This window comes from Antechinus flavipes, chromosome 2, assembly GCF_016432865.1.
Source record: "Antechinus flavipes isolate AdamAnt ecotype Samford, QLD, Australia chromosome 2, AdamAnt_v2, whole genome shotgun sequence".
NCBI classification, from domain to species: Eukaryota; Metazoa; Chordata; class Mammalia; order Dasyuromorphia; family Dasyuridae; genus Antechinus; species Antechinus flavipes.
In genome coordinates this window covers 274,733,732-274,761,455 of record NC_067399.1, presented here as the reverse complement: position 1 = coordinate 274,761,455, position 27,724 = coordinate 274,733,732, and the positions used below count along the sequence as shown (strand labels likewise).

Here is a 27,724-nt window from a genome sequence, read left to right as displayed (position 1 = left end):
TGCAAATATGTATTGTATCTAGGATATACTGCAACATGTTTAGCATATATAGGACTGCTTGCCATCCTGGGGGGGGGGGGAGGAGGGAGGGAGGGGAAAAAACGAAACATAAGTGATTGCAAGGGATAATGTCGTGTAGAAATTATCCTGGCATGGATTCTGTCAATGCGAAGTTATTATTAAATAAAATAAAATTTATTATAAAAAAAAAAAAAAAAAAAAAAAAAAAAAAATAATAGGTATCTACTCCATATGAAAATTTAGGATTTGGGGAGAAGGGGAAAAAAACTAGAGAGAAAAGAAAAAAGTAGCATAATGATGAGGAGGACCACAAAGATAATTAGCAAGTAGTATTTACATATCATTCTAAGGTCTGCAAAGATCATTGCCCAAGTCACCTCATTTAAACCTCACAACAGCTCTGAGAGGTTGGTGCTTTTATTATCCCTCTTTTATAATGAGGAAATTCAGGCAGAGATTAAGTGACTTGCCAGATCACATAGTCTCTGAGGCAGGATTTTGAAGCCAGGGCAGCTGGGTGGCACATGGATAGAATGCCAGCCTGAAGTGAAGGTGGCTCGTCTTCCCGAGTTCAAATGTGGCCTCAGACACTTACTACCTATGTGATCCTATTTGCCTCAGTTTGCTCATCTGTAAAATGAGCTGGAAGAGGAAATGGCAAACTCCTCCAAAATCTTTGCCAAGAAAAACCTATAAGAGGTCATGAAAAGTTAGACATGACTGAAAAATGACTGAACGACTTTCTAAATCCAAGTTTCAGCACTCTCCCTCCCTCCCTCTCTCTCTTCCTCCCTCCTTCCTTCCCTCCCTCCCTCCCTTCCTCCTTCCCTCTCCCTTCCTCCTTCTTTTCCTTCCTCCCCCCCCCATGCCATCTAGTAGCCACACACACACACAAAAAGGCAGACAGCAGAAGTAATGATGGATGTTAGAAACAGCTGCCATGATTTAAGAGACTAGAAGTGATGATAAGGGTAGCAAGCAGCCGACCCCGGACACCAGGGTGCAGAAAGCAAGAAAGCGGACGGAGAGGCAGGTGACGAAACAGCGCTGCAGTCACAGAGACAGATGCCTGAGTTTGCGTCCCCTCACTGAACAAGTATTTAAGAGTCCACTTTGTGCCCGTGATTGTGTCAAGTGCTGTGAGGCAAAGACCCCCAAAAAGGTAATCTCTGCTCTCAAAGAACTTCGATTCTTTTGGGGGAAAATAGCTATACTTAGAAGAATATTATGCAAAGTGAATACAAAGTAGTTAAATGCAAAGTAGTTATATTTATTGTTCAGTAATATCTACCCCATGGACCATACTGTCTAGGGGGTTTTCTTGGCAAAGGCACTGGAGTAGTTTGCCATGTCTTTCTCCATCATTTTACAGATGAGGAAACTGAGGCAGACAGGGGTAAGTGACTTGCCCAGCATCACACTACTAGGAAGTGTCTGAAATCATTTTTGAAATGAGGTCTTCCTAACTCCAGGACCAGCACTCCATCTACTGATCCACTTGGCTGCTTTGTAGATTTAGAAATTCCAAGTAGTTTTGGAGGAAGGGTTCTACAGAAACTGGGAGAGGAGAGGAAAGGATTTATGTAGAATGTTTGAGCAACAATGAAGAAAGAAGATCCTGTGAACCAAAGGTAAAGAGAGACGGCATTCCGGGAATGGGGGTGCTCAGCCAGCGCAAAAGCACACAGAGAGATAGGTCAGGGAATGTGGCCAGCAGAGTAAAGGCCCATTTGTTTGAAAATAGAGCACAGGAGAAATGTACAAGGACTTTGGGAAGGTAGGAACCATGTTATTTGGAAGGCTTTAATTTAAAAGAGATGTTTATAATTGTTCATATGTTTACATATATTATTGAGTATCATTGATACTCATCTCTCAGCTCTGTGTTAATTAAAAAGGCAAAATATTGTAGTAACCCAGTTCTGTTGATTGATCCACATGTCTTCCCTGATGGATGGTATTTCAAAGTGAGAAGCAATGCTAGAAAATTAGTTGTAACTTGTAGCATAGATCCAGAAAATCAGAAAGTTGCGGAATATATTTGTTTTAGAAAGAACTCATTTCTGAGCACAGTTTAGTCCCCAAACGGTTTTACAATGCCTGTGAAACTGGTTATAGTGCTGGCAATTCTTGCCAAGAAGCAGACAGGCAGGTTGTTTTTGCATGTGTTGAGCTGAATTTTGGTATGGTTGGGGATGTCCCCACAAAATAAAGCTTTTAGGGATTTGCAAATATAATTGCCCTTCAAAAGGTATTACCTGGTTTTGTAGCTGCTCGGTCATTTTCCAGTCATGTCTGACTCTTCCTAATCATACTTGAGGTTTTCCTGGCAAAGATAATAGAGTGGTTTGCCATTTGCTTCTAAAGAGGAGGAAACTGAAGCAAATGGGGTGAATTAACTTGCCTAAAGTCACATAGCTAGTATGTGTCTGAGACAGGATTTAAATAATAATAAAATGTTTAAAAAATTAATAATACAACAAAGGGCTTTTTCTGATTGCCTCTACCATCTTTTTGTACTTCAATTAAAGGATTGGTGGGTTGACTTAAATGATTCTCCTTCTAATTCTAAAAGTCCATAATCATTTAATTTTGATTTTTCTCCCTGTCTGTGGTGCCAGGTACAGTAAGAGCTCTGAAATTCCGCTTCCAACATCACCGGAAGGACAGGCTGGTCTCTCTCTGCAAGTGCTGAGCGGCAATGCCAGTAGGTTCTATGGAGAAGACGGGGAGAAGGAAATTGAGACAATCTAAATCCCTTGATTTTACTTCCTGAAATTTGCCTAACTCTTAATCGCTCATATTTGTATCATGCTTTCATTTTAATTTTTTCCAAACCTTTTTCTTTTCATGTATCCTCTCTGAATCTCATAATAACCAATGAGGGACATGGATTACTACTTCCATTTTATGAAAGAGGGAAGTGAGCCCCTGAGCGGTTAAATAACCTTGTCTATGGCCATAGAGCCAGTTAATGACAGCCCTGGGTGAAGAACCCAAATCTGCTAAGTTACCTTCCACTCTTTCTACCACATGACAGCTATTTCCTGGGATCTTCCTCCAGACGCTGTCCTCTTGCAATCCCCTGGGATCTTTTGCCTCTACTTTCTCTTTTGGAAATTTACTCATGAAGTGCTGTTGTTCTAGGAGTTCCCTTTCCCAGGACTCTAATTGGGAATCACAACATTTGGGAGTGGGGAGAGGCAGAGATGCTGGAGACCCCCAATATACACTGCAATCACTGCTAACCTGGGTGTCTGCCAGGGTGTGTCCCACACAGTCTGAGAAAGCATCTCGGTTGGGTGTGGCTATGTGCTGGGGTGACCTGTCCCAGAAGAAAAATATTACAAATATAATCCCGGGAGAGGATTCTTCTTCCCCAGAATAACATTGGGTGGGGGTCTATGATGTCCTCCACACCTCATCCACTGGCCCAGTCAATAGCATGCTGAGGCAAAGTCCCAGCAGCCCTAGGCTAATTATGGTTCTGCCTTTTCTGCTTTAGCTGAATCTAAAAATTTCTTGGTTTTTGTTTTTGCCTCTGATTTTTTTTTTTTTTGCACAGCATGATGAATATGGAAATATGTTAAGAAGAATTGCACATGTCTAATCTATATTGGATTGCTTGCTATCTTGGGGAGGGGTGAGAGGAGGGGAAGAAGGAGAAAAATTTGGAACATAAATTTTTTTGCAAGTATGACTGTTCAAAACTATCTTTTCACATATGTAGAAAAATAAAATATTTTAAATTGCGAAAGAAAAAGAAAAAGAAAAACTCCATCCAGATACTCTGGATCTTGGAAGAGACCATAGAGCAAAGAAAGGGAGGCCTTTCTGGAAAAGATTTAATCACTGAATCAGGGCCTGACTTCTGATCTGATCTTGCCCCATAGCTCTTCCTGAGGGATTCAACCTAGAACCCAGAGCCAGACCTTTCAGTGAGAACCCTGCTGAGAAATTACCTAGCAAGATCATTGTACCCAGGTAGGAGACCGGGTAAAGAGTATGGAAAGCTCTGAACATAATATGAAGTATTTAATATATAGACTTTCTTGAAATGGAAATTTATTGTTTTATATTTTGAATCCTTTCCTGTGTTCTGTGTGCACATGCAAATTTATTTTTCTTTTTCTAGTTTGTATTTAAATATTAATGAAAGAAGGAAGGAGAGAGGGAGGGGGGAAGGAAGGAAGAAAGAAAAAAGAAAGGAAAGGAAGGAAGGAAGGAAGGAAGGAGGGAGGGAGGGAGGGAAGGAAGGAAGGAAGAAAAGGAAGAAGGGAGGGAAGGAAGGAAGGAAGAAGAGGAAGGAGGGAGGGAAGGAAAGAAGGGAGGGAGGGAGGGAGGGAGGAAGGATGTGTACTTCAGTTAGTGGAAGAGATACCATTCTCTGAGCTCAGTTACATTTTGGGAGATGATCTCTGTTTCTGGGCATCCTCAGCTCCCCTAGGAGACAGAGCTTGGTGCTTGGAGCTCTTTTCAGGACTTTAAGGACTCAAACTCTGCACTGCCCCATTTCCTCCAGCACCACTAGCCAGGCGTGGGCCCCCAGAGACAGCCGTATGGGCCTCGGGCAGCCTGGGTCCCCCATTCCCACCTTGCACTGATGCACATGCCCTGCCCCAGATCAGCCCATCTCCCACCCCACCCTGAGAGCATGGATGTTGCCTGTTAGCAGGGGGACGCCTTCCTTTTCGCCCCAGAGGAAGCCTGGACTTTTGGAGAGGGCTGCACAAGACTTCCCGCGGCCTCCAGCTCCTGGCTGCGTCCTTGGTAAGAGCATCCTGGGTGCCTCCAAACAAGTATGGGGCAGGGCTGGGGCTGTCTGACTGGGGCCTGCTCCTCCCGGTTTCAGCCCCTCTCATTCCCCCCTTTGCTGACGCAGACTTTATTTGCTCTCCTTTCCCACATCGACCTGTACTTTCTGCCTTATCCCTCTGCTTCCTCTTTGACTAGCTCAGATTTTCAAGTTTCCTCTGCTTAAGAAAGCACTGTCACCCTGAAGGGCTAGGAAACACAGCTGGGAGACTCCTGCAACATGCCCATGTACTTGCCCACTGTTTCTCACCAAGAATCCTTTGAGGTCAAGAGAAACCTGATCAGGAACTTGACGTGTCTGTGCCTAAGCACAAAAAGGCAAGAAGGCCTGAGCCCCTGACTTTCTGGAGTAATAATCACTCGTGATAACTGACATTCACATAAGGCTTTAAAGTTTAGTTTGTACTAATGCTCTTGCCTGTCTGTCATCCCACTCTGGGCCTTGAACCTGTGATTAAGCCGTCGTTTGTTATGAAATGTGAACTTGTAGCTTCAGAAACCTCATGGGGCCGGGAAGGGCATCCCAAGGTCCTGGGCCCAGATGCGAATCTTCCTATTTATCATCTCCTACAGACTTCGCCTCCTTCTCTCGGTGTTCTCTCCAGGTCTACTTGAGCTCTATAAGGGGAGGTGGGAGTTCTTACTGTTAGACAGGAATGTGTATGATATAGGGGAAATGAATCGACTATATTCCTATAATCTACTAAACTGCAGATTTTGGTGTCATGGACACAGGATTTATTCACCAGGCTGTCTACTCCACAGCCCAACCCTGTCCACACCATTGCCTCGTATTGTCTACACCACAGCTTCTTAAACTGTGGCTTGTGACCCCATGTGGGGTCTCATAACTGAATGTGGGGTCATGAAATTATGATTTATTATCAGTAAATGTTGGATTTGTATACCTATTTTACATACCTATATCCCCAGGGTCACTAAAAATTTCTTGAGTGAAAAGGGGTCACGAGGGGAAAACATTTAAACAGCCCTGGTCTATACCATTGCCTAGCCTAGGTGTCTAAGGAAGCAGGAAACCCTTTTCTTGGGCAGAAGGTTCATGAGAAAAAACAGTTCTATGGTTTTATATATATATATATGAGATATTATATATAATATATATATTACATAATAGGAATCTATAACATAGGAAGCTTCATGTGTTTGATAATTTAATTTATATAATTCAATAAAATATTTAATTTACCTTATATGTAATTTAATAATAACAACAGAGGAACCAGTCTGGTGTAATACCAGAAGAGCTAGCCTGGCAGTCAGAAAGACTCTGCCTCTGATAGGGACTATGGGACATATCAATTTAGCTCTCCAGCCTGTAATTTACAATGTTACTGTTAGACGTCATCTCCGTACCAGGAATTCTCCAAACCGAAATTACAGATCTCACCCTACTAGGAAGAGTTGACATCTTACACATTTATATTTGCAAATTGCTTTACAGACAAATTTGAGCCTCACAGAAACCCTAGAGGTAAAGTTTTGGTGGGCGGTATCAGTAGTTTTCAGCCGTGTCCAGCTCTTTGTGACCCGATTTGGGATTTTCTCAGCAAAGGTACAGAAGTGGTTTGCCAGTTCCTTCTCCAGCTCATTTTACAGATGAGGAAACTGAGGCAAACAGTCACATTGCTAGTTAGTGCCAAAAGCGTGAGTGGAGTCCCTCTGGACTCGGGCCCAGCGAGCTGCTCCTTGGTTTTACAGAAGTGCAGACTTAAGCACAGGTTTCACCTTTTGCCCGGGGACTGACTTGCCCGTGTCAAAGGCATGGGCCAAGTCCGGTCCGTGTGGACTTCAAGTCCAGCGCTCTTTCAACGAGCACTTTAAAACAGCGTCCCCAAGGTGCGGGAGGGTGAGTCGCAGGTCCGCCTTGTAAAGGTAGGCAATGGTGCAATGGACCTAATGCGAGCTCTGGGTCAGAAAGACCCGGGGTCAAGCGCGACTTGTGCGCAGCTCGGTGACGCTGGCAGGCCCTTAACCGGTCCGCCCTCCGAGGGGGCTGTGCGGGTGAGAGGTCTGTGGAGTGCTTTGCAGACTGCAAAGAGCTACGTGACTGCCAGCTGCTATCACTGCGGTGGTCAGCTTTTACATCCCCATCGCGTCCAAAGCCTCCTTGCTGTCCCCAACAATTCTAAAAAGGGAGGGAAGGCCGGATCGGGCCAAAGGCTCCGCTGGGGGAGCATCCCTGCTCACGGGTGACCCAGACTCCCTGTTCTCCCACAGGACCCGGGGCTGCCGACGCGGCGGAGCGGGCTCGGGGCCTCAGCGCGGCCGGAAAGGAGAAGCCCTAGAAGTCCAGCAGGAGGGGCCCGAGGAAGGAGCGCCGGGCAGCCGGGGCCTCTCCCAGAACTTCAGCCTCTCCTCGCGAGGCTCTGAAGCTTTACAGAGGGCTTCTTTAAGGAGACAGAAGTAGGGGGGTGAGGGCAGAGCTGCCTCTGGGGTCGTTCCTGTGCTTTGACAGTCCCCAGCAGAGCTGCCTCCAGCCTCAGGGAGAAGGCGGTGCCGGAGGAGCCAGGGAGTCCAAGGACCCGGATGCAAAGCCTGCCCGAGCCGACTACCCGTGAGCACGTCCCGCACAATGAGGTGGTTGGGCGCCAATCCCAGGGCTTGGTTCCAAATCCTGCCTTTGCACTTACTGTCTGCCTGACCTTGGGAAAATTGTTTGAATTCCGTGGACCTCGGCTCCTGAGGCGCAAACCCAAGGGCCCCTTCCAGCTCAAGAATGATGGCTCCAAAAGCAGAGGGAGCCCCAGGAGTCACAGAGCCTAGATCCCAGTCCTGCTCAAGCAGGTACTGTCTGTGTGGCCTCGGGGGCCTCCTGAGTCTTCCAAAGCTGCTTTCTTCATCTACAAAACGAAAGGATTTGATTCGATTCCTTCTCTTTGGCTGTCTCCTCTGTGGGACCATGGGGATCATTTGGAAATAGACAAAGCTTTCCGGAAGCTCTGCTTTCCAGAAGGTTGCGATGATGGAGGGAGACGCTCAACAGAATGAGAAAAAAGATCCAGGAGAAAGATGAGGGAGAAAAACGTCAGAAACCCAAAGGGAACCCAATTCAGGAGTATGTAAGGGTTGAGGGGTGGAAAGGTACAAGAAGGTGACGCCTAAGAGCTCTGAGCATTTCGGGAGATGCATGGGAATGAGTGCTACCCTAGAAAAAGCCTAGAAAGCATCTCCAGGCATTATGAAGAGCTGCAGAAGCAGGTAATTGAAGGATCTGGAGGCACACCTGGTACCTTCATCATTGTTACTAATCGAAGGTAGGAACCTTACAGGAAAACAGAGGATGTAGGAAGTGACTAGCAGGTTACGAAGGTGATGTCAAGGATGTCGTTTTATGGACATAAGCTCAAAGAAGAGCAGGTTCCTGGCTAGAAACAATACACACAAATGAAAGGAGACAAGAAAATGTGTGTGTGTGAGGAAGAGTCCAAGTTCAGTAGGTAGTCCAACCAAATACTCTAGGAGGCAACAAGAATGACGTAGCCAGCATGGTGAGGAAAAGGAAGAGGTGTTCAGAAATTTGCAGGAAATGATGCAGAAGGATAGATGCCATACACTATTGCATAAAGTATGTGTCAATAGTGTATGTGTCAGACTTGAGAACGCAACACGAGAGGTAGATATGACCAATGATACCAAGTCTTAATGGGATGTGATTCAGGACTGGATATTGCAATAAAAGAATACATCCTATTCCAAAGGACAGATTAAACATAAAGATCAGTGGGGTAGCATTGTACATCAAGATATTTATTTGTGTGGAAATCCTGATGATAGGAGCAAAGGACAAAGCATTTTATTGTGACTCAAAGGAGGAAGGTGAATCAAAGGTACTGTCATAAGGAAAGCATATTAAGCATTACCAGGCTAGCTGATAGAATTGGATGATGCAACAAAGGTGGCATGGAAACTGGTTAGATTTGTAATTGATAGAAAACATTTCATAAGTCAGATATCTGCTGGAAGATTCTGCTAAAAGCAGAGAAACTGATAAATTCTTAATTTACCTAATTGATAATTTCATCTTCCAACAGATGGAGGAAACAACAAAGAGGGCATATGGTTAATCTGGCCTTAAGTTCTTTTTCTTTTTAAGTTTTTTTCCCCAACAACAAGTATTTATTCTTTCTCTTGTACTCCTTGTCCCTGTGCTGGGGGAGAAAAGGAAGAAAAGTAAAATTCTTGTAATAAATATGGATAGTCAAGCAAAACAAATTCCCATTTTAATGGTTCTTGTTCTGCCAGGGGAAATAGTGAAGTAGAAATGAAGAAAACCTTGAGAGATTTTGTGCTTTTAGTTGTGAGAATGGAAGAGGGGGATCTCCAGCATTGTTGGATGTGTACACAGGACCCAAGAAAGCAGAAAAGTACTGTAAGAAGCTAGGAAGATCCAAGGTCAGAAAGCACTTAAAAAGGAAGATTGGTCAGGAATGATAGCTCCCAAGAATGGAATATTAATTGTATAGTCAAATTGATTTTGAAAAGAAAAACAAAGATGTTTAACAAGAATCAATTGGCTGAATGGAGAGGTCACCAATGAACTCAGATTTTAAAACTACCAATACAAGAGACAGAAATTCAGGCAAGTAAGAAAAGTATGAAGGACATTAAAGCTAAAGACAATGAAAGAGGGCACTTTTCACTATGATAAAACAAGCTCAATGAAGGAATAGGATCCCTATTTGGTATAAATGGGAAGAGAAATGATGGAAAGAAAACAGAATCACTTAACTCCCTTTGTGTTTCTATTTTCTCTATTAAGAAGAATTATTTTCAGAATGTGATGTAGATAACAAACTGTTTATTGAGGAATTAAAAACCACAATGGTGGCATTCAGTGGTTCAGTCACATTTGACTTTGTGAACCCATGGTTTAGAGTACACCATGGAACCCCTAGGAAGAGCTATGGTGAGTCTCTACCTGCTCCTAACAAGTTCAGGTTACTTGGCTTAGACAATCTGCTTCCCAGGCAGGCTACTGAAAGAAGCCATCAGTGTGATTATTGAACAACTGTTAGCTTTCAATGGAACAACTATTCCATTTGAAAAATGGAAAACATTGGATACTTCAAACCATGGTATCATAGAATTTAGCGGTAAAAGGGGCTCCAGCAATCATCTAGTACAATTCTTCATTTTATAGATAAGGCAACTGGGCCCAGAAAAGTGGCTATCAGAGGTAGTAGAACAGGAGAACCAGAGCTTGAATCAGGTCCCGTGACTTCAAAGTCAACAATTTTTTCAGTCCCAAGCCAATAAAAGTTGACCAGGTATTTCACATGCATTCTTATTTGGTGCTGATAATAACCTAAGATCTCAGATATTTTGGTCTCCACTCTACCAGCTTGTGGCTGATGACCTTAATGTTAATTCTTGGTTTAAAAAGAAAAAACAAAAGACTTAGAACAGATTGTTTTAAAACATTTGTCATTTGTATTTTGAAAGAGAAGAGCTAGCACAGATTCATCATTCAAAAGAGCATTCTATCCCTACTAACCTAATTTCATTTTTGACAAGTGCCTAGACTAGTAAATCAGGAGTAATAGCTAACATTCATATAATGCTTACTTTGTGTGAGGCACTGCGCTAAGCACTTTATAATTATCTCATAACACAAGAAATTAAGTGCTATTATTATGCCCATTTTACAGATAAGGAAACTGAGATAAACAGGCTTAGTGACTTGCCCAAAGTCTTGAACTCAGGCACTGTGCTCCATCCACCAACAAAGGATGCTTGGATTTAGGCAGGTCAGTTTCTCCTGATAAACTTGTAGGCAAAATAAAAAGATCTGGATTAAGCTTTATAAAGTGGCTCCAGAGCTGGTGGATAGACTGTGCTGGAAGACTTCTGAATCATGGATCAGTGTCTCCCACCACAACTATCTCACACCTCTGTCTTTGCTGTTGTCTTGATTAAGTCTTCAAGATTTCTGTTATTTGGGTGAAAACAGATGGCACACTCACTCACTGATTTTGTGACTCACACAAATCTAGGAGAAAATCTGTTGGATGACAGAACTAGGTCCCCACAAATTTCAACAGGCTCCATATGTGGGATGAAACTAGTAAAATCACAGTATCATAGGGGTAGCGATAGATCTTTGGAGACTGTTTCCTCTTGTTTTACAGATGAGGAAACTGAGGTCTAAAGAGTTTTAAGTGTTTTTAGGAGATATAGATTTAGAACTGGGGAAAGTCTTAAAGGTCATCCGATTCAACTTCATTTTACAGATGAGGAAACTGAGACTCCAAAGAAGTTAAATAATTTGTCCAGTGTCATATGCTAAGTGCCTGAGGTGGGATTTGAACCTAGATTTCCTGACTCTAAACCCAGAGTTTTTTCCATTACATCAAGGTTAGAAATAAATATAAAGGCTTGTACTTGGATTCAAAATAATGAACTACTGAAGTATGAGAGGGGGAGAGAGTTCATGTAAAAAAGGCCAAAATGGTTTTGCTTAACTATTTTCAGGGAATGTACTTTGTGAAGGGGATTGTTTGGGCATTTGTCGAAAAATATCTGTTGTGTCAGAACAAAATGTTAATTAAAAATATATGTACAGATCTCTTTGTGGCTCACAAGTTCAATGTGAATCAGCAGCCAAATGAAAAACAAATCTCTCCTTCAATTTTAAGCCTAATTAAGAAAAGAGCAGGGTTCAGAGTGAGGATGTTCCAAGTCCTGCTGTATCCAGATCACTGCACATGCAGTCCTAGCTGCCATATTTTAGAAGGGACCTGATGGTGGCGAGGATCCAGAAGGAGGGGACCAGCCTGACAAGGAACCTAGAGGAGATGAGCCCTTCCAGAGCAAGATGGGTTGAAAAAAATGGAGTAAATGGGCAAGATAAGACTTGGGGGGGGGGGGAAGAAAGGGAGACAGGATGTGTCAGCTTCATGTTATTGGAAGATTTGTGAAGAGATCAAAAATTGGCTTGTTTGGCTTCAGAACTGCAAAGCTAACACTAATAAAGACAAGGAAACTTTGCCAATAACTGGAGCGACCTAAAAACAGAATGGGCTTCTGAGAGCCCGAGACAGCAGCAGCATCATGGGAGATCTTCAAGGAGAAGCTGGAGGACCATTGTTTGAGGATGCATCAGTGCAAAGAATGCTAGATTTAGCCTTAGAGAACCTGGACACAAACCCTAGCTTTCTCTGCTTGTGGGATATTAGACAAAATGATTCCGATAATTCCTTTGCCTGCACTCAGGCTCCTCATGCACCTCATGCACATTAGTTGGCTGCTTTGGGTCATAAACACCGTGATTCACGGATGGCTGTTGTGGAGGAGATTCATAATTCAGATGGGTGTGGACCAGATGACCCCTGAAGACACGGAGTCATAACCTTAGAAGTTAGAAGAGACCTTAGTGATCGTTCCATGCGAGTCCTCATTTTACAGAGGAGGAAACCGAAGCCCAGAGGCGAGCAATTTGGCCAAGAAGACAACGTGGGTGGCAGGAAGTGGCCTGAAACCGGACTATCAGAAATTCTTAAGATAAGGGCCTTAGAGATCGTGAAGTCCAACCCCTTCATTCTATAAATAAGAAAAAATGGAGCCCTCAAAGCTTAAGTGATTTGTCCCAAAAGATATAAGTGACATCGTATCGTTCCCATTATATCAGTCCCGTCCCACTCTTAGACCTTCTACCTTGGCCATAACTTCCTGTATATCTCCTTGCTTAGGACTTGCCAACGACCTAGAACAGACTTCGCAGAGTAAACCCCTCCCCCCCAATACTCTAATACTCATTCCCATTCCTCTGCCACCAACCCCCGCCAGTGGAAAAGGGCTTAAGTGAATGTCCGCCTTAGGCCGGTCATCTTCATAGAAAAAATGATCATTTTGGGTAGCTGAGAAGAAAATGATTATACCTCAGTCTTTATCAGGGTCTGCGCCCTGCCTTAGCACCCATGAAAGCTAACGGAATACATGTCTCGGGGCTTTGATTCCCTACACCACAAAGAGCCCACCCGATTGGAGGAAGCAGGGGGCCAGCCACTTCCCTCTCCCGCCTGCCTCTCCACCCTTCCCTGCTCCCCAGCACACACACACAGGCACTTCCGGCTGACCCTCCGCCACCACCAGAGAGGGCTAGGGGCCTCCGTCGGACGCCTCCGGTGCCTCGGAGGAGGATCGGGCGCGCCTCCTGCCCTCCCCAAGCAGGGCCCACGGGCCCAGCCCGGAGGCTCCGCGGCGCTGCCCGCCCCCCTCTCGCCCGGGGCTCTGGATAAGGCTCGCTCCCCAGGTCCCCGTTTGGGCCGGCCTTCTTGCTCAAAGCAGGAGATTCAGAAGCAGGCGGAAGTGGGCCGGGACTTCCCAGGGTTGAGTCACAGGATAGAAAAGCCCAGAAGGCCCCGACTAAATGGAACTTGGAGGGCCGAGGGACCGACCCGCCCCCTCCACGCCTGAGGCACGTGAGGAAGCCTCCGGGCTGAGGAAGGCCCCGCTGGTCAGTGGGGGGGGCCGCCTTCCGGTCACTGCTGCGCCCGGCCGTTTTTCCGCCTTCGCCGCCGCACGGCCTCCCCGAGAGCCTGCAGGATCTGCTCTTGATTGTTGCAGACGTTATAGCGGGTCAGGCTGAGTAGTTTGTCCACATCCTCCTCGCTGTATGTCACCTTTGTGTAATGATAAGGGGAACCAGAAGAGGTCAAGTTCACCTCCCCGGCGGCCATTTCCTCGGGCTTCCGCGGGACTCCTGCAGGGAGGGGACGGCCTTGATTAGCATAGGAGAGCAGCATTGCTAAGGAAGGGAAGATAAGAAGGGGGAACGTGGAAATTGTGTGCGGAGGAGCCCTTGGGGAAGGGGCGGGGACAAGAAATGCCAAAGGCCAGGGGAGGACGGAGAGAAGGCGTCGGGGCAGTGGGCGGGTGTCACCGCGTCTCACCAGGGGCCGAGTGCTCCCGGAAGGAGGCATTGACCAGGGGGAAATGGAGCACAACAGGGGCATCCGGGGCCGCGGGGTCGGCAAAGACGTGGCATTCCTGGGGCAGCGCCTTATCCTCCGGGCTCGGGACGATGGGAGGGAACGGGATCTCCTGCTGCTTGCAGTACCGGCCCACCAGTTCCAGCTGCTGTAATTGTAAAGCGGGCCCAAAGTCAGGCCGGGCGCGACTTACACAGCCTCGGCAAGTTAGGCCGGTGAGAAATTTGTTGTGACAAGCAGACGTGCTTCGTGTGCTGAACAGACTCAGATAAAACCAGAATCCAGGCCGAGGATGTTGGGCTAAACCAGCTAGTTTTAAAAGGTAAAAAGAGTCTTAGGTTTTATTTGGGGGTGTTTTAAAATTGACCACCCCACAGAAAGAAACGTTGTGAGTGTAAATTGACCCAGATTACCAGAGCTAAAAGAGACCTTTGTTGTACAGTCCTTTCAATCATATGGGTCGTTGTAACTCCGTTTGGGGTTTTCTTGGCAAAGATACTGGAGTGGCAGGGAAGCGCAGTGGATAGAGCACCAGCCCTTCAGTCAGGAGGCCCTGAGTTCAAATCTAATCTCACTTAACACTTCCTAGCTGTGTGACCCTGGGCAAGTCACTTAACCCCAACTGCCTGAGCAAAATGAGGGGACTGAGGGCCAGAGAGGCAAGAGCTTGTCCAAAGTCACACAGTCAATAAGCAGCAGAGCCAGACTTCAACCATAGATCCCCTGATTTATTTTTTCTATACCACAATCCTCAAATTCATCAAAGAATCATCAAATTCTTCCTAATACTGATGCTGGAATATTGAAAACTGTAAAGGGGTCTGGAAGATATAGTCAATCAGTAAACACTTACAAAGCGCCTACTCTGTTCTGGACTAAATGCTGGTCATATAAAGAAAGACTCTCAAGGAGCTCTCAGTCTAAAAAGGGAGACGACATGCAAACTACAGTGTACAAGCAAGCCCCATCCAGGATAAATTGAAGGTGATTGGCAAAGGGAAGGCACTAGAAAGAAGATGGGTGGGGCAGACTTCCTGTAGGTGGGACTGAGGGATGCCAGGGGGTGGGGGTTCCTATGATATTGGCAGTCTAGATCCATGGTGTGTGACTGCTATAGGGGTCAGGATTGTTGCTGTTGTTTGTCCTTCATTCTCAAAGAGGACCAATGACATCAGAAAGGTGATATATGACATGCAAGGGAATTTAAGTGAGGCAGGGCTGTGCAAAGTCCCTGCCTCACTTTCTCTTCCAGGGCCATCTGGGTCCAGGGGCCAGCTATAGATCAGGATGACTGGAGATGACCCTGGATGTCGTGGGGGACTTTGGCCTTTTAGATAAATTTGACTGAGGCAACATCCATTCAGTGATTAAGGCTAAATAAGAAATGAAGCAGAGAATGACCTCTTTTACCTAGTCAAGAAAAAAAAAATCAATCTGGAAGGGGAAGACCCCTAGAGTTTCTGACTAAAGCAGAAATAATTGCTATTTACATTCACTCTGAGCCAATCAAGAACCAAACAATGACAAAATGAGATTTGGGCTGGGACCTCATTGACCAATGAGAGCCAGAGTGTTTTGGGTTTAGGGCATGGTCCTTAAGAAAGAAAACTTAAGTTGTAAACCCCAAGATATCTTGGGAGGTTTTAGCAATCCATATTTATATTCCTTTGGGCAGAACACCTACAGATAAGGATGGACAAGGGAGAGGGGAGAAAGAAGGAGAAAGGGAGAGGAGGAAGGGAGGAAGGAAGGAAGGAAAGAAGGGAGGAGGGAGGGAGGGAAGGAGGGAAAGGAAAGGCAGGGAAAGGCTGAGTTGCCCAATGGGAAATGATTAGTTCAGTCCCCAGTAAGTTTTTTTTTCTTATCTGTGTAGGGAACACCCTTCATTGATGCTTATCAGCAGTTCTTGGTTAATTAATAATCTTATGAGCTGCCTGGGGCAGCAGAGTGACTAGATGGTGATCACATGAGCAAGCAGGTCTGGGAGGTAAGGTAACTCCAGAACCCACATCCTAGCTCCCAAACTGGCTCCCGATCTACTAGACCCTACCAACTTGTAGAGAGTAAATGAATGAAATTTACCCCCAAGCATTTTATGGGGCCCTGAGTGAGCAGAGCCGTGCCTTTCCAAGCTTGGAGTCAGATAGGCGCTATATCTATCACCAAGGGCAACAACATCCAAGGCTGCTTGCTGATCTTGGTTAGCCCTGTGAGGAGCAGGGAGGTAGAGGTCTTTGTGGCTGCTTGCCAGTAAATGGCACAGTAAATAGAAAGGGCTAGACTTGGATGAATATGGTGGGCAGACATGAGTTCAAGTTCTACCTCAGCCAATGTGAAATAGCTGTGGGACCTGGACAAGCCACTTTCAGCCTCAGTTTCCACATCTGTAAAATGGGGATAAGAAGAGTACCTACCTCACAGGATAACTGTGAAGATGCTTTGCATACCTTAAAGTGCTATGTAAATGCCAGATAATATCATTAGCAGCAGCAGCATTATTATTATTTCATTCTCAGGTCTTGTCTCCCAGACTTTTTTCCCAGGAGCCCATTCCTCCCATCAGTCCAGACTTGGGGGTGTGCCGAGGCTCTTCCGTCTCTAACCTGAAAAGGCCCCTGGAGGTTGTAGTCTAACGAGAGGATGAGGTCCACTTGGCGGGTGGGCATCAGCAGGGGAGGGCAGCTGGTGTTGATGAAGTAGCCGACATCCAGCAGGCAGAGATAGGGCTCCATGGGCGTCAGCTGGTGGGGATACCCATCCAGCTTGGTGCCTGGGAAGGAGAGCAGGAGCAGCTTGTGGCCAGCTTAAGGGCCCCCAACCCTCCCGCTTCACAGAGACTCTCCCTCACAGGGGAAGTGCAAGAATCTCCATGGGTGCCCCAAGAGAAGGAAGTTGGAAAGGGCCCCAAAATCACCAAATCCAACCCATCCCCTTGTTTCACAGATTAGGACACAGGCTAAAAACGGCTAAAAAACCAGCCAGATGTATCAAATGCACAGTCCACTAGCCCACACTGCCCCTCAAGAGATGGCCCAGGATGAATCAGCGAGTCTGCACACATTGACTACTATGTGCTGGGCCCTGGCCTAGGGAAACAACCCATTTTAAATGATAGAGTCCTCCCTCGGAAGCTCCTCCCTCCCAGGGCAGGCCTCCCAAAGAGTGGCTGTCACCAGAAATTAGGGAGTGGATCAGGCAGCAGAAAAGGGCAGAGAGAGGCACAAGGCAGGAGGGAGGGGTATTAAAGGGAACAGAGAGAAGGGAAGCAGGCACCTTTCCAGGCCGAGAAATGAGGGTGCTTAGAGTAGTCCTGATGAAAATGCAGGCCATGCAGGAAGTTGTGAGAGGCCTCAGCCAAGGGGCGCCGGGTCAAGAGGTCCGTAAAGAATTTGGCAATCTTGCTTGTAGTGCGGGGAGGCTCTTCCATCTTCAGAGAGGGAGTTCCCTCCTTGTCTGCATGTTGGAGGGAGAGGGAATCGGTGACTCCCAAGGTCTTTATGTCCTGTGCTAGGAGCACACTGCTCTTTGCCACCTCCATCCGCGTGAAGAAGGGAAGATGGGAAGGACCAGGCCCAGAAGGAGATTTGGAAAGAGCTCCACTCCTAAGACCCATGGGTCTTCTCCCTTCACAGGGCCCTACACAAGCGCCATCTCCCTTTTGTCCAAGGGCCTACCCAAAGAATGCAGAACTTACCCAAAGTAGTTTGATCCTGAATCCAGCGATCCCAGAATTGGTCAGGTTCTGAGGACCAGTACAGACTATCCTGAAGATTAGCTGCATAAAGGTTGCTCCAGATGCCTGTGTAGGGAGAGAGAAAAAGCAAGGAGAGATGGAAGAAGGAAGGGATGAAGAAAGGAGGGAAGGAAGGAAGGAAAGGAGGAGAGGAGAGAAGGAAGGGATATGCATTAAGCATGAGACTAAGCACTTGGGATATAATTAGAAAATAGAAAAGCAAAGGCAGTCCCTCTCAAGTGGCTCAGATTTTAATAGGGGGAAACAACATATTAAAGCAATTTCAACTGCAAGTCAGCTGGAAAGCCCCATGGCCCTTAGGGAACAGAAATAAGCAGAAGATGATGAATCCTCTTTAATGCCATTTCCATTAATAAAACCATAAATAAGAAAACCATTAAGAGGTATTGGAGACACCACAGACAAAATCCAAGCCTTTCCCTTTGCCTGCCTGAAGCCAAGGGCACTCCAAAGGATGAGGAGGAGCTCAGGAGCTGATCCTGACAATGAAGGGTGAATGTTCCTCCCCCATGGCAGCCCCATTCTCTCTTTTATCCCTTCAATCTTCTTGATTGCCTGGGATCCCCTTTGTTCCCCCTTACCTTCCAAGAAGCAGATCCGGGACTCAGGTAATCGCTTCATCAACCGGCCCATGAAAAACTGGGAGCCAAAGAGCTCAGCAGGGACAAAGGCACCATACTTGGGGAAGCCGACCTCATATGGGGAGAACTCCACCCATTCTACGGGAAAAGCCACGTTTTCACTCACCCGAAACAGTGAGAGGCTAAGAACTGCCTGAGTGAGAATTGTAGTCTTGCTGGTTGGAGATGAGGGCAGGGAGTCTATCTTCTCCCAGAGAGAAAACAGGCCCCCTCCTGGGCCAGGCCCCTTAGTCTGGGCTGGGATTTAAGCTCAGAGTACAAAACTGTCGATAGCAAATGGGTGTCAGAGGGCAGACTCAGGGAGAAAGCCGTTTTCTTCCTCCCAGCCTCCTCTTTGGCCTGCTCCTCCCCACCCCCAATATCTTTACCTATCTTCTGGGCCACCCCACCCCGAGTCTGCCAGACTTGCTGACTCCTTTCCACTCACCCCCAAACTCAAAGGTGCTCAGGCTCTTCTCCTTGGTGTTGAGGGCACAGTAGATGGGCAGGGGGTTCTGGCCACACTTCAGTGCCTCCTGCTGGTCAGACAGCTTGTAGTCATGGGGCTAAATGGGAAGATTATCGGCCTGAAGTCCGTGTCCTCATAAGTACCCAGAGTCCTCCTTTCTATCTCATAAATCCCTATCTCCCTGGCAAGCAAGGGTTTGCCTCATACTACACGTACCCTTCCCTTCCCTGAGCCATGGGGAACCCTGGCTGCCCCATCCCCTTCCCACCTCATCGTGGAGCAGGGCTTCGTTAAGCAGCGCCCACAGGTCAGTGAAGCAGGAAGGGTAGCCCTGCTGGGCCCGCTCCTTTAACTCCTGCCGGTACTGCTGCAGCCGGGAAGGGGCCAATATGCTGAGTTTGCTCTTGATCACTTGTGCTCTCGCTGCTGCCGTGGGCCCTGCCAAGTCCTTCTGTGACCAGTCTGGGTCTTCATAAAGGTTTGCCATGGCCCTGGGGAAAGGTGGGGGCACGGGGGAAGGGGGAGGGCGTCATCCCATGACTGTCTCCAAACCTTATGCCCACTGGACAAAACAATTCACTGGGCCCCTCCCTGGCTAATTCCTACTGCTATGAGAAAGGGAGAGTGTAAGAGACACACGTTGAGGCAGAAATTACTTTGTCTTTGGATCCTCTGCTCTTACCATTGTGTTTAGGACTTGTAAGCACTGAATAATGCTCATTGATGAATGAATGAAAAATATTAAGTTTTCAAATTTTTGTTAATATCTAGTGAAGGGAAGAGAAAGGAAGGAAAGGAGAGGGGAGGGGAAGGGGAAGGGGAAGGAAGTAGGAAGAGGCAGTTGGGTGGTAGAATGGATAGAGCACTGGGCCTGGAGTGACCACAGACACTACTAGTCTACTGCTACTAGATAGCAATTCCTACTAGTCATGTGACCCCTGGGCAAGTCACTTAAACTCTGCTTCAGTTTTCTCAACTGTAAAATGGGAATAATAGCACCTCCCTCACAGGGTTAGTGTCAGGATCAAATGAGATATTTATAGAGTGCCACACAAAGTTCTTGGCACGTAATAGACACTTAATAGATGCTCATTCCCTCCCTTTTTTTCTACTACGCAGTGCCAGGCTTGTGTCAGACGCTGAGATTACAAATACAAGTAAGTCAGTACCTGCCCCCAAAGAGCTTATATTTGAATGAGTGAAGCAAGCTTTCCTTGATGTGAAACCCAGTATTACCCCCTTCTGATCAGATCTAGCAGAGGACTGGAGGTGTTTCCAATTTTGTTGGATCAAGGAGACCTAAGAATTTCCTGGAGTGATGTGCTTTCTTATCATGTGGCAAATTCCCTCTAACATTCTTTTCTCATAATGTGCTTGTGGCAGATGTGGTGATAAACCAGAGAGACAAACTCTAGCTTTGATTGACTCTGTCCCAGCCCTCCCAGCTAGCACCTAGACCAATTCAGCCCAGCCCGTGCCCTTGCTCACCATGTGGAACCTGAGGCTCCTGTGAGGTAGGAGACACAATCCAAAAGCCCCAGCTCCTTCAGGCCTGAGAGCTGCCCATACAAGGAGGTCATTGCTCGGATCCCGCCTCCTGTGGCCATGATGGCCACCACTGGAACCTGAGAATGGGAGTAGTCCTATGAGGCCTCTGAGGAACAGACTCTGATTCAATTCTAAGGCAGGAGATGGAATGCTGAGTACCAGGCATAGACTTCAGCCAAGGACAAGGTCAAAGGGTTCTTCCACCCTCTATAGAGCTAGGCTTGATGACCTGGAAAGAATCTCAGAAGTCCAACTCTTCTTTTTATAAATAAGGAAACTGAGGCCCAGGGAGATAACATATCTAGGGTACCCAAGGTGGAAAACATTAGAGGTAGAATTTGAACCTGGGTCTTCTGACTCCAGAGCCAATGATCTTTCCACCCAAATTCCAACCAGACCCTCCAGGTTTACTTTGTGACTTGGTCCTTCTGGAGAATACTGGGAGGCTGCTGAAGTCAGCAAGAGCATCAAAGAGTTTAGGCCAGCCACAAAACTTCTCTATTTCTAAGAACCCCAGAACAATGTCCTCCTTTACCTCCTCTCATCCTTGCCCCATACAAAGGGGAATCTTCTACAATCTAGACTCCCCAGAGTCACCTGCTGGTCCACTCTCAACCTTTGAAAATGAAAGATCTGGAACTAGTTTTATCCCCCTTGAGATGATCCCTAATTAGTCCAAACTTCCTGAGACAACTCCTTATGGAAAAAAGATCTGTACCTTCAGGTGGGTCTGGGATTCATTTCTAAAATGGCTTATCCACAAAGCAGTAGAATAACTGCTTGGCTACTCTACCAAGAATCCCAAAATGGAATTTTATGGAGGTACTTCCAACAGGACAAAGGGATATAAAATTGGGAGTTGGAACTGAAAAGCAGAGGACATGAAAGCCATATATATATATACCTACGTTTCCCAAATTTTGGGGGGGAGATAAGAGGGGAGACACTTTGATTTCATCATTGTAGGGAATCCCAATGTGGGAAATTCCTCTGCTAAGAGATGAGCCATCAGCCGGAGCTCCATTTCGGGTCTCCTACAACCCAATTATGTGAGTGAACAAAGTAGCATATCTATTCCCACCCCTCAGACGAGCTGGGAATGAGATATAAGCTTCAGAAAAATGGAGTTTCTCCTGCCTTCCCTATCCATGTAGACTTCTTGCTCCTGAGCTCAGACCTTACTGTTTGCCCCGTTGCAGCATCTGCATATCCCCGTGGCACTAACACCTGACCTGCTGATGGATGTGTTGCTACTGCAACACACTCAGGGCCCTTTGCCATACGCTCTTGTGTCCCTTCTCCGCAGGGGAATAGTCTGTCTCACTTTTTCCTATTGTAAATCCTGTGGTTTTCTTTTAATAAAAGCTTAATGCTTTCCCATCCACCCATCCATCCATGTAGATTAGCAGCTAGACTTGAGACCCACTAAGTGACCTCTCTTTCCCAAATCACTGCCTCAGAAGAAAGCCGCATGCTCACCGGGCACTTCACAAGGGGGCCAGGCAGAGAGCTGCAAGGATGCTCCTAATTTGGCTCGCTGCTTGACATGCAGGGAGGCTATGGGTTTGGTCAGGTACTTCACTTGGCCCCACTCCCACCCTCATTCCCATGCAGGCCCAGCCTTCAAACCTCATCCTCCTGCAGGTCATCCTTTAATTGTAGCACTTGTTTCAGGGCTTTGGCCACCACCTGCTTCCTCTTCCTTAGGAACGCCTGCTCCTCCTCACACAGCCCAAAACCCAGGCGCACTGCCAGCTCCTCGGGGCTGCAACAGGCAAGGATTGGAATGCCGCAAGTCAGTCAGTCCAAGATAAGCAGTGGGGGAGAGGGGGGAGGGCTTTCTGGTCCCTTCCTGAAGGAACTCTTAGAGAGGGAAACTGCCCCTCCCCCCCCAGCCTCCAGCCTTCAGACTAACCCAGGGCCCTACTCTGTTCCCTGATTCCTTTCTTACTTTCTCTGCTTGGGAAAGTAATGTCCGTGTGCAGATACAGAACCACAATCCATACAAATGGCAACTTGTAGAGCTGGCAAAACACTGCCCCTTCCCCCTTCTAACTCTCCCTGCCAAGGCTGACTTCTGAATCCTCAGTCATTACATGAACTGATGCTGAGTGAAGTGAGCAGAATCAGGAGATCATTGTACACCACAACAGCAGGATTACACAGTGATCAGCTCTGATGAATGTGGCTCTCTTCAACAATCAGATGATTCAAACCAGGTCCAATGGACTTGTGATGAAGAGAGCCATCTGCATCCAGAGAGAGAACTGTGGGACTGAATGTGGTTTACAACATAACAGTCTCACTCTTTTTGTTGGTGTTTGCTTGCATTTTGATTTCTTTCTCATTTTTTTTTCCTTTTTTGGTCTGGTTCTTCTTGTGCAGCATGATAATTGTGGGAATATGTATAGAAGAATTGCTTTTTAACATATATTGGATTACTTGCCATCTAGGGAAGAAGGAAGAGAAAAAATTTGAAGCACAAGACTTTGCAAGGGTGAATGTTGAAAATTATTCATGCATGTATTTTGAAAATAAAAACTTTCATTAAATAATCCTCAGTCATAAACATGCACAGAAGTAACTCACCCACCCCTCACCCCCCCCCCCCCCAACCCCGTCCTCCCTTTGCACACTGAATTAAAAGAACAGAGAAGGGTCAGATTTTTCTCTTTAATTCTCAGGTCCCCAACCTATTTGAGGTAAGGAGCTCTCCTGCCTACCATCTGAAGTGCTCATGAGCTGTAAAATCAGGTGTGCTGGTCAATAAACAAGCATGTCAATTTAAGATTTGATAGTTGAGCTCAGAGACTTGGGCTTTCAATAAATGTGATGTGGGATTTATTGACTATGCCACCTTTATGCTTGCCGGCTGCAAGTGTCTGGACAGTAGAACACAGGCCTTCCTAATAGAATTCTGTGTATAGTAAAGGATTTGGTGCTGGGAAGTACTTAGTGTATGTTAACCAATGGATAAGAAGCAGCAAAAAGGCCGTTTCCTCCTTCCACTGGGGTTCAGTTTCTTCTATCTGCATATGGTTTATATGATCTAATAGGAAATTAGACTCTATCATGGATCTTCCTCTTTGCACCTACTCATCCTTCTTTCTTGTATCCCTCTCCCAACTACCCAAAGAAATAGAAGACAATAAACTTCAATTCCTATAGAGTCCCTCCCCATATCCTGTGAAGAGAACCATTCATACTCTTTCATATCTTTGAGAGCTGCTAGACATCAGTCTGGCCTGGGCAGCCTCCCCTACCACCTGTGCTCCGCCCACCTTGATGACTCTCCATTGCCCAGTGAGCCTCCATGCTCTGCTTCCCTTTATCTCTATTTCCTCTTGCCACAGGCAATCAGACACTCACCCTTTCTCAGTTTTCAGTTGCATCATCAGTACAGGTTCCTGAAAATCATGAATATTCTCATCAGTGATCAAACCTGAACTCCAGCCTCCCTCTCCCCGGAAGCCCTGAATCACAGTCACTGACCTTATGCCCTGACTTCCCCAAACCCCAGCACACCCCCTTCAGTGATGGCCATGGTCTGAGGGCTGAAAATCTGGGCTACACAGAAAATGCTCTTCCCATTAACCCCCCCAGGAATCTACTCTAAGATTATATACAGTGATCTGTTCAACCATTCTCAATCTGTGGCAACTACTTAGCCATCTTTGTGTTCTTTCTTTTCCACAGAACAGTACTCTTAGAGTAAAAGTATAGAGTATAATTCTTAGTCAAAAGAGAGAGACAATGGGACAGGTAGAGGGGGAAGGGGAAATGCAGAGAGATCTATCAAGACAAAAATCAAAGGCATCACCAAAACTTTACAGTTTACAAAGAAAAAATAAATGTGGCAAGGCCTTCTGGGGCCCAAGCAGATTATTTTTGTCACTTGGGAGAAACAGTACTGGGGCTCCTACCTCTGTGGGTAAGGCGACCTTCACGGTGTGACCAGAAGGTAGAGATTTCAGTGGCATCTTCATTGCCTCCTGAGAAGAGCCCTGAAGAAAGCAAGGATGAGTTACATGAAGGAACAAACTATTACTTCAATCCCAATTCAGTCTCCTTCCAACCTAATGTGGGATGGGGTGGGAACAGAGTAGAAATACAAGGTGGGAGGTCACAGAGCTATCAGTAATAGGTGCTCTTCTTATTCTATAGAAGAGCAATGGGAGGGGGAAGAAGGGAGATAATGGTCAAAAAAAGGATTGGTGGTAGGTCTGGAGTGAAGGGGATTAGGAGCTCCATCATCCCCAAAAGCAATCCCTGGGGGGAGGTGTCCACAGTACTGTAGCCCTCCACCTCCTCTGCAGCCTTAAAAAACCAAAAACCCAGAAAGAAACGTTCCTACCACCAAAGTCCTTTGTACCATAAAATAGTTCAACACCAGAAATCTTTGTGTTTCATTAGTGGCAATGACACTAAAGAATACTTTACCATCTCCTTTGTTGCTCTGCCCTGAGGACCACTGGGCCTTTCTATCTGAGTTGAGGCTGAAACCTCCTATATACATGTTATCCACCTGCTTTTAGATTGTGTCCTTTTTAAGAGCAGGGATTTTTTTTTTTTTATTTCTATCCCTGATGCTTAATCGTGTTTTGCACATAGTAAGTGTTTAATAGACATATATACATACATATATACATTCCTGTTCTCCTGGGAGGTCAAGAACATTACCTGGAGCTTAACACTTAGCTCTGACTCCCAGCAAGCTGGACAGTGGAAACGGATGGGGCTGGTGCCTGAGGTGACAGTCTGGCTGCCCTCATAGGATCCCAGCACTAGGGCTTCCACTCCACTGTCTGACTCTGGAACATAGAAAACACAAGGAAGACTGAGGGGGTAGGGGAAACGACTCCAATCCTTCCTCTCCCTAAGGCCGGGGCTCTAGGGGTGCCCTGGGAAAGCCCTGTCCTTAATGGTCTTGTTCAGCCCCCTGCCAATGTGTGCCAGGAATAAAGCACTATCCACAATATGATGAATGACCACATTCCCCAGTCCCATTCCTCCTCTGTTTTCCAATAATACTTCAAAGAAGAGACCCTGGCTACAACAATCCAGTCTCACTAGAGCTAGGAGCCAGAGGATGTAAACCCAACTCTTCCTATGATCAGAGATTTAAAGTTGAAAGAGACCTTAAAGGTCACTGATGTATTCTATGATCAAGATTCAATCCTCCCATTTTTTCAAATAAGAAAACAGGCCCAGAGAGATTAAGTGATAATCTCTTTCTATGGCACTATAGTACCTGGATTCCCAACTAGAGATGTTGGCTCACAGGGCTGGAAGTTAAGGGTTTATGGGAACTGAGAGCTGTAGCCTGAGGGTAAATAAAGGAGGCTTACCTGAGTTACCTCTTATGCTCTCTATCTTTTCTAGCTGAACATGCAAACTGGAAAGCTCTCGGGCCTGAGTTAGGAACAGAATAGCTCAGATGTAAATTCCCCATCCCTCCGTGCTTCATTCTCAACCATTCCATCCCAATTTTTGATTCCCTAACACCATGTTATCCTTGCCCCCAGGTAACTAGGGATCTTCCTCAGGTCCTAAATGGGCACAGAGTTTGAGAAAAGACCAAGGATAAAAGGAAAAGCTCTGCATCATCTGAAACATCCCTGCTCCCAGCAAACCTGAATACTTGTGCTTCCTTTTAGGAAGCTAGAAACTAAATACCATGGCATGAATTACCTGCCCATCCCATTCCACCCCATCCAATCCCATCCCATCCCATCCATCTCATCTCATCTCATCTCATCCCATCCTATCCCAACTCCATCCCATCCTCTCCAATTCCATCCCACAAATAGGGACATGGACCTATGACTTCATTGATAAAGAGAATTCTTATATGAGAAGCTTCACTCTACCAATATAGATTTACATCTTCTCTGCAATTTATCATCTTAGCGAGTTAGAAACAACTTAAGGAATTGACAGGAGAACTTGTCCTGAATCATGGAGCTAGCCAGCGTGTCCGAGGCAGTACCCAAGCCCAAATCTCCCTACCTCAGGGTCTCTCCAAGGGGACCTCAGGCAAAGGGTGGTAAGCAGGAGGTGACAGGGAGGAGGAAGGGGAAAGAGTCCTTAGGGGCTCAACTTAATGTCCCCGGGCAGAATGACTTACCACAAGGACACCATTGGTGATGAGCTGCTCAGGGCATGCTGGGCTGAAAGGAACAAAAGATCTTATTTCTAATCCTGACTTTGCCAGTAGCTTTCAATGCAGCACCTTGGTCAAGTCATTTAATTCCTCTAAGCCTCAGTTTCTTTCTTCTTCTATAAAATGGGAACCGGTGAGGAAATAATCTTTAAGATACCTTCCAGCTCCAGTTTCTATGATTTAAGAAACAGCCCTATGAAGGATCCCCTACTGAGACTCCATGTTCTCATTCCCAATGATCAATGACCTTCCCCATAGAAAAACTCTTCCACAGTTCGTGAAAATTCTGGGAGAGCTCTAGGAGGGCTAAGACTCCACTGAATAACAGAATTATGTCAGCCTGGTACCCCAAGGGGCTACCCCAGGAAGTCCTAGCAGGTCAGCAGCTCCAGGCAGTCCCAGACTCACAGACTTTGTAGATGAAACTCCACCTCCAGCTCTTCTTTGCCCTTGGGAGAGAAAAAAAATCAGTTAGAAAAGAGAGGTGAGGTGTGTGTGTGTGTATGTGTGTGTTGAAGGGAGAAGGGCTGGAGAGGGGGATTGGGATTCAGATTCAGAAATTGATGGGGAATTGATTAGCCCTGAAGGAGAGAATAGAACAGATGGAGTTCCATATGAGGAGAGAAAAGTAACTCTATCTTTCCCTCTGGTTGGTACTCCCAAATAGAGCTACCCCTTGAGCCTAGAAATAAATGAATTTGAAGGAGGAAAGGCTTCCATCCTTACCAAGAGAACCTTGAATACAGCCTCACCTGGGGATTGAGGGTAAAGCTCTCCCGCCGGCTCTCTCCAACTTTCAGGGTCCCCACATCGAAGAGCACAGAGAATATGGGGTCATCTTGAGTTATTAGGTCTTGGTCAAACACTTTCAGCTCCAGCATATTCTGAGAATAATCATCAATAATCACACTTATATAGTGCTTTAAAATATTAAAACTGCTTTACACACATCATTTTATCCTCACAGGGCCCTCCACGATGTGGACTACCATTAAATCTATTGCACAGATGAGAAACTGAGAAGGGAGGTAGGAAGTAAATGAAAGTGTTCAAAGAAAGGATCTGAAGTGAGGGAGGCAGAGAAAAGAAATCAAAATAAAATGAAGTTTGACAGGAAGAATAGGGAGGAGATTGGGAACCTACAAATGGTAGGAGGAAATATTGAAATAAATGATAAATGTTCACTGAATGAATGAATGAATGTAGGCACCTTTCTCCTTTGCAAAAGTCAGGGACTACAAGTATGATACACTGCATATACTGTCAGACTTGATCAATCTGTGGAATCTGTATTGCTGAATTGTTCCCCGCCCCCACCCTTATCTCTACCTATCTCTTTCTCTCTCTCTCTCTCTCCCTCTTCTTTTCTCTCTCCCTCTCTCC

The 27,724-nt window shown here is 46.1% G+C and overlaps 2 protein-coding genes across 5 annotated transcripts in view; one reads left to right on the top strand and one right to left on the bottom strand.

The window, feature by feature from the left end:
- Positions 1–11,420, top strand: part of LOC127549271 (uncharacterized) — a 15,325-nt gene extending 3,905 nt beyond the window's left edge. For 2 of the 4 annotated variants that reach the window (XM_051977133.1, XM_051977130.1), the window contains exons 4-7: positions 2,643–2,728; positions 3,915–4,005; positions 4,694–4,791; positions 7,075–11,420. In XM_051977133.1, the coding sequence (XP_051833093.1) occupies positions 2,643–2,728; positions 3,915–4,005; positions 4,694–4,791; positions 7,075–7,142 (343 nt within the window). In that variant the 3' untranslated portion in view covers positions 7,143–11,420. Of the gene's footprint in view, positions 1–2,642; positions 2,729–3,914; positions 4,006–4,693; positions 4,792–4,974; positions 5,894–7,074 lie in introns of those variants that run through there. The other 2 variants (XM_051977131.1, XM_051977132.1) reach the window with 2 other exon arrangements.
- PLA2G4B (phospholipase A2 group IVB) overlaps positions 10,265–27,724 on the bottom strand; it is a 33,433-nt gene continuing 15,973 nt past the window's right edge. The window contains exons 14-30 of the mRNA XM_051973652.1: positions 27,094–27,225; positions 26,750–26,790; positions 26,306–26,348; positions 25,527–25,590; positions 24,859–24,989; positions 24,102–24,182; positions 23,548–23,585; positions 21,808–21,943; positions 20,119–20,255; positions 18,899–19,121; positions 18,610–18,727; positions 18,123–18,260; positions 17,482–17,586; positions 17,061–17,240; positions 16,391–16,557; positions 13,749–13,935; positions 10,265–13,558 (exon numbers count right to left, since the gene is read on the bottom strand). Of these exons, the coding sequence (XP_051829612.1) occupies positions 13,338–13,558; positions 13,749–13,935; positions 16,391–16,557; positions 17,061–17,240; positions 17,482–17,586; positions 18,123–18,260; positions 18,610–18,727; positions 18,899–19,121; positions 20,119–20,255; positions 21,808–21,943; positions 23,548–23,585; positions 24,102–24,182; positions 24,859–24,989; positions 25,527–25,590; positions 26,306–26,348; positions 26,750–26,790; positions 27,094–27,225 (2,142 nt within the window). The 3' untranslated portion in view covers positions 10,265–13,337. The remainder of the gene's footprint in view (positions 13,559–13,748; positions 13,936–16,390; positions 16,558–17,060; positions 17,241–17,481; positions 17,587–18,122; positions 18,261–18,609; positions 18,728–18,898; positions 19,122–20,118; positions 20,256–21,807; positions 21,944–23,547; positions 23,586–24,101; positions 24,183–24,858; positions 24,990–25,526; positions 25,591–26,305; positions 26,349–26,749; positions 26,791–27,093; positions 27,226–27,724) is intronic.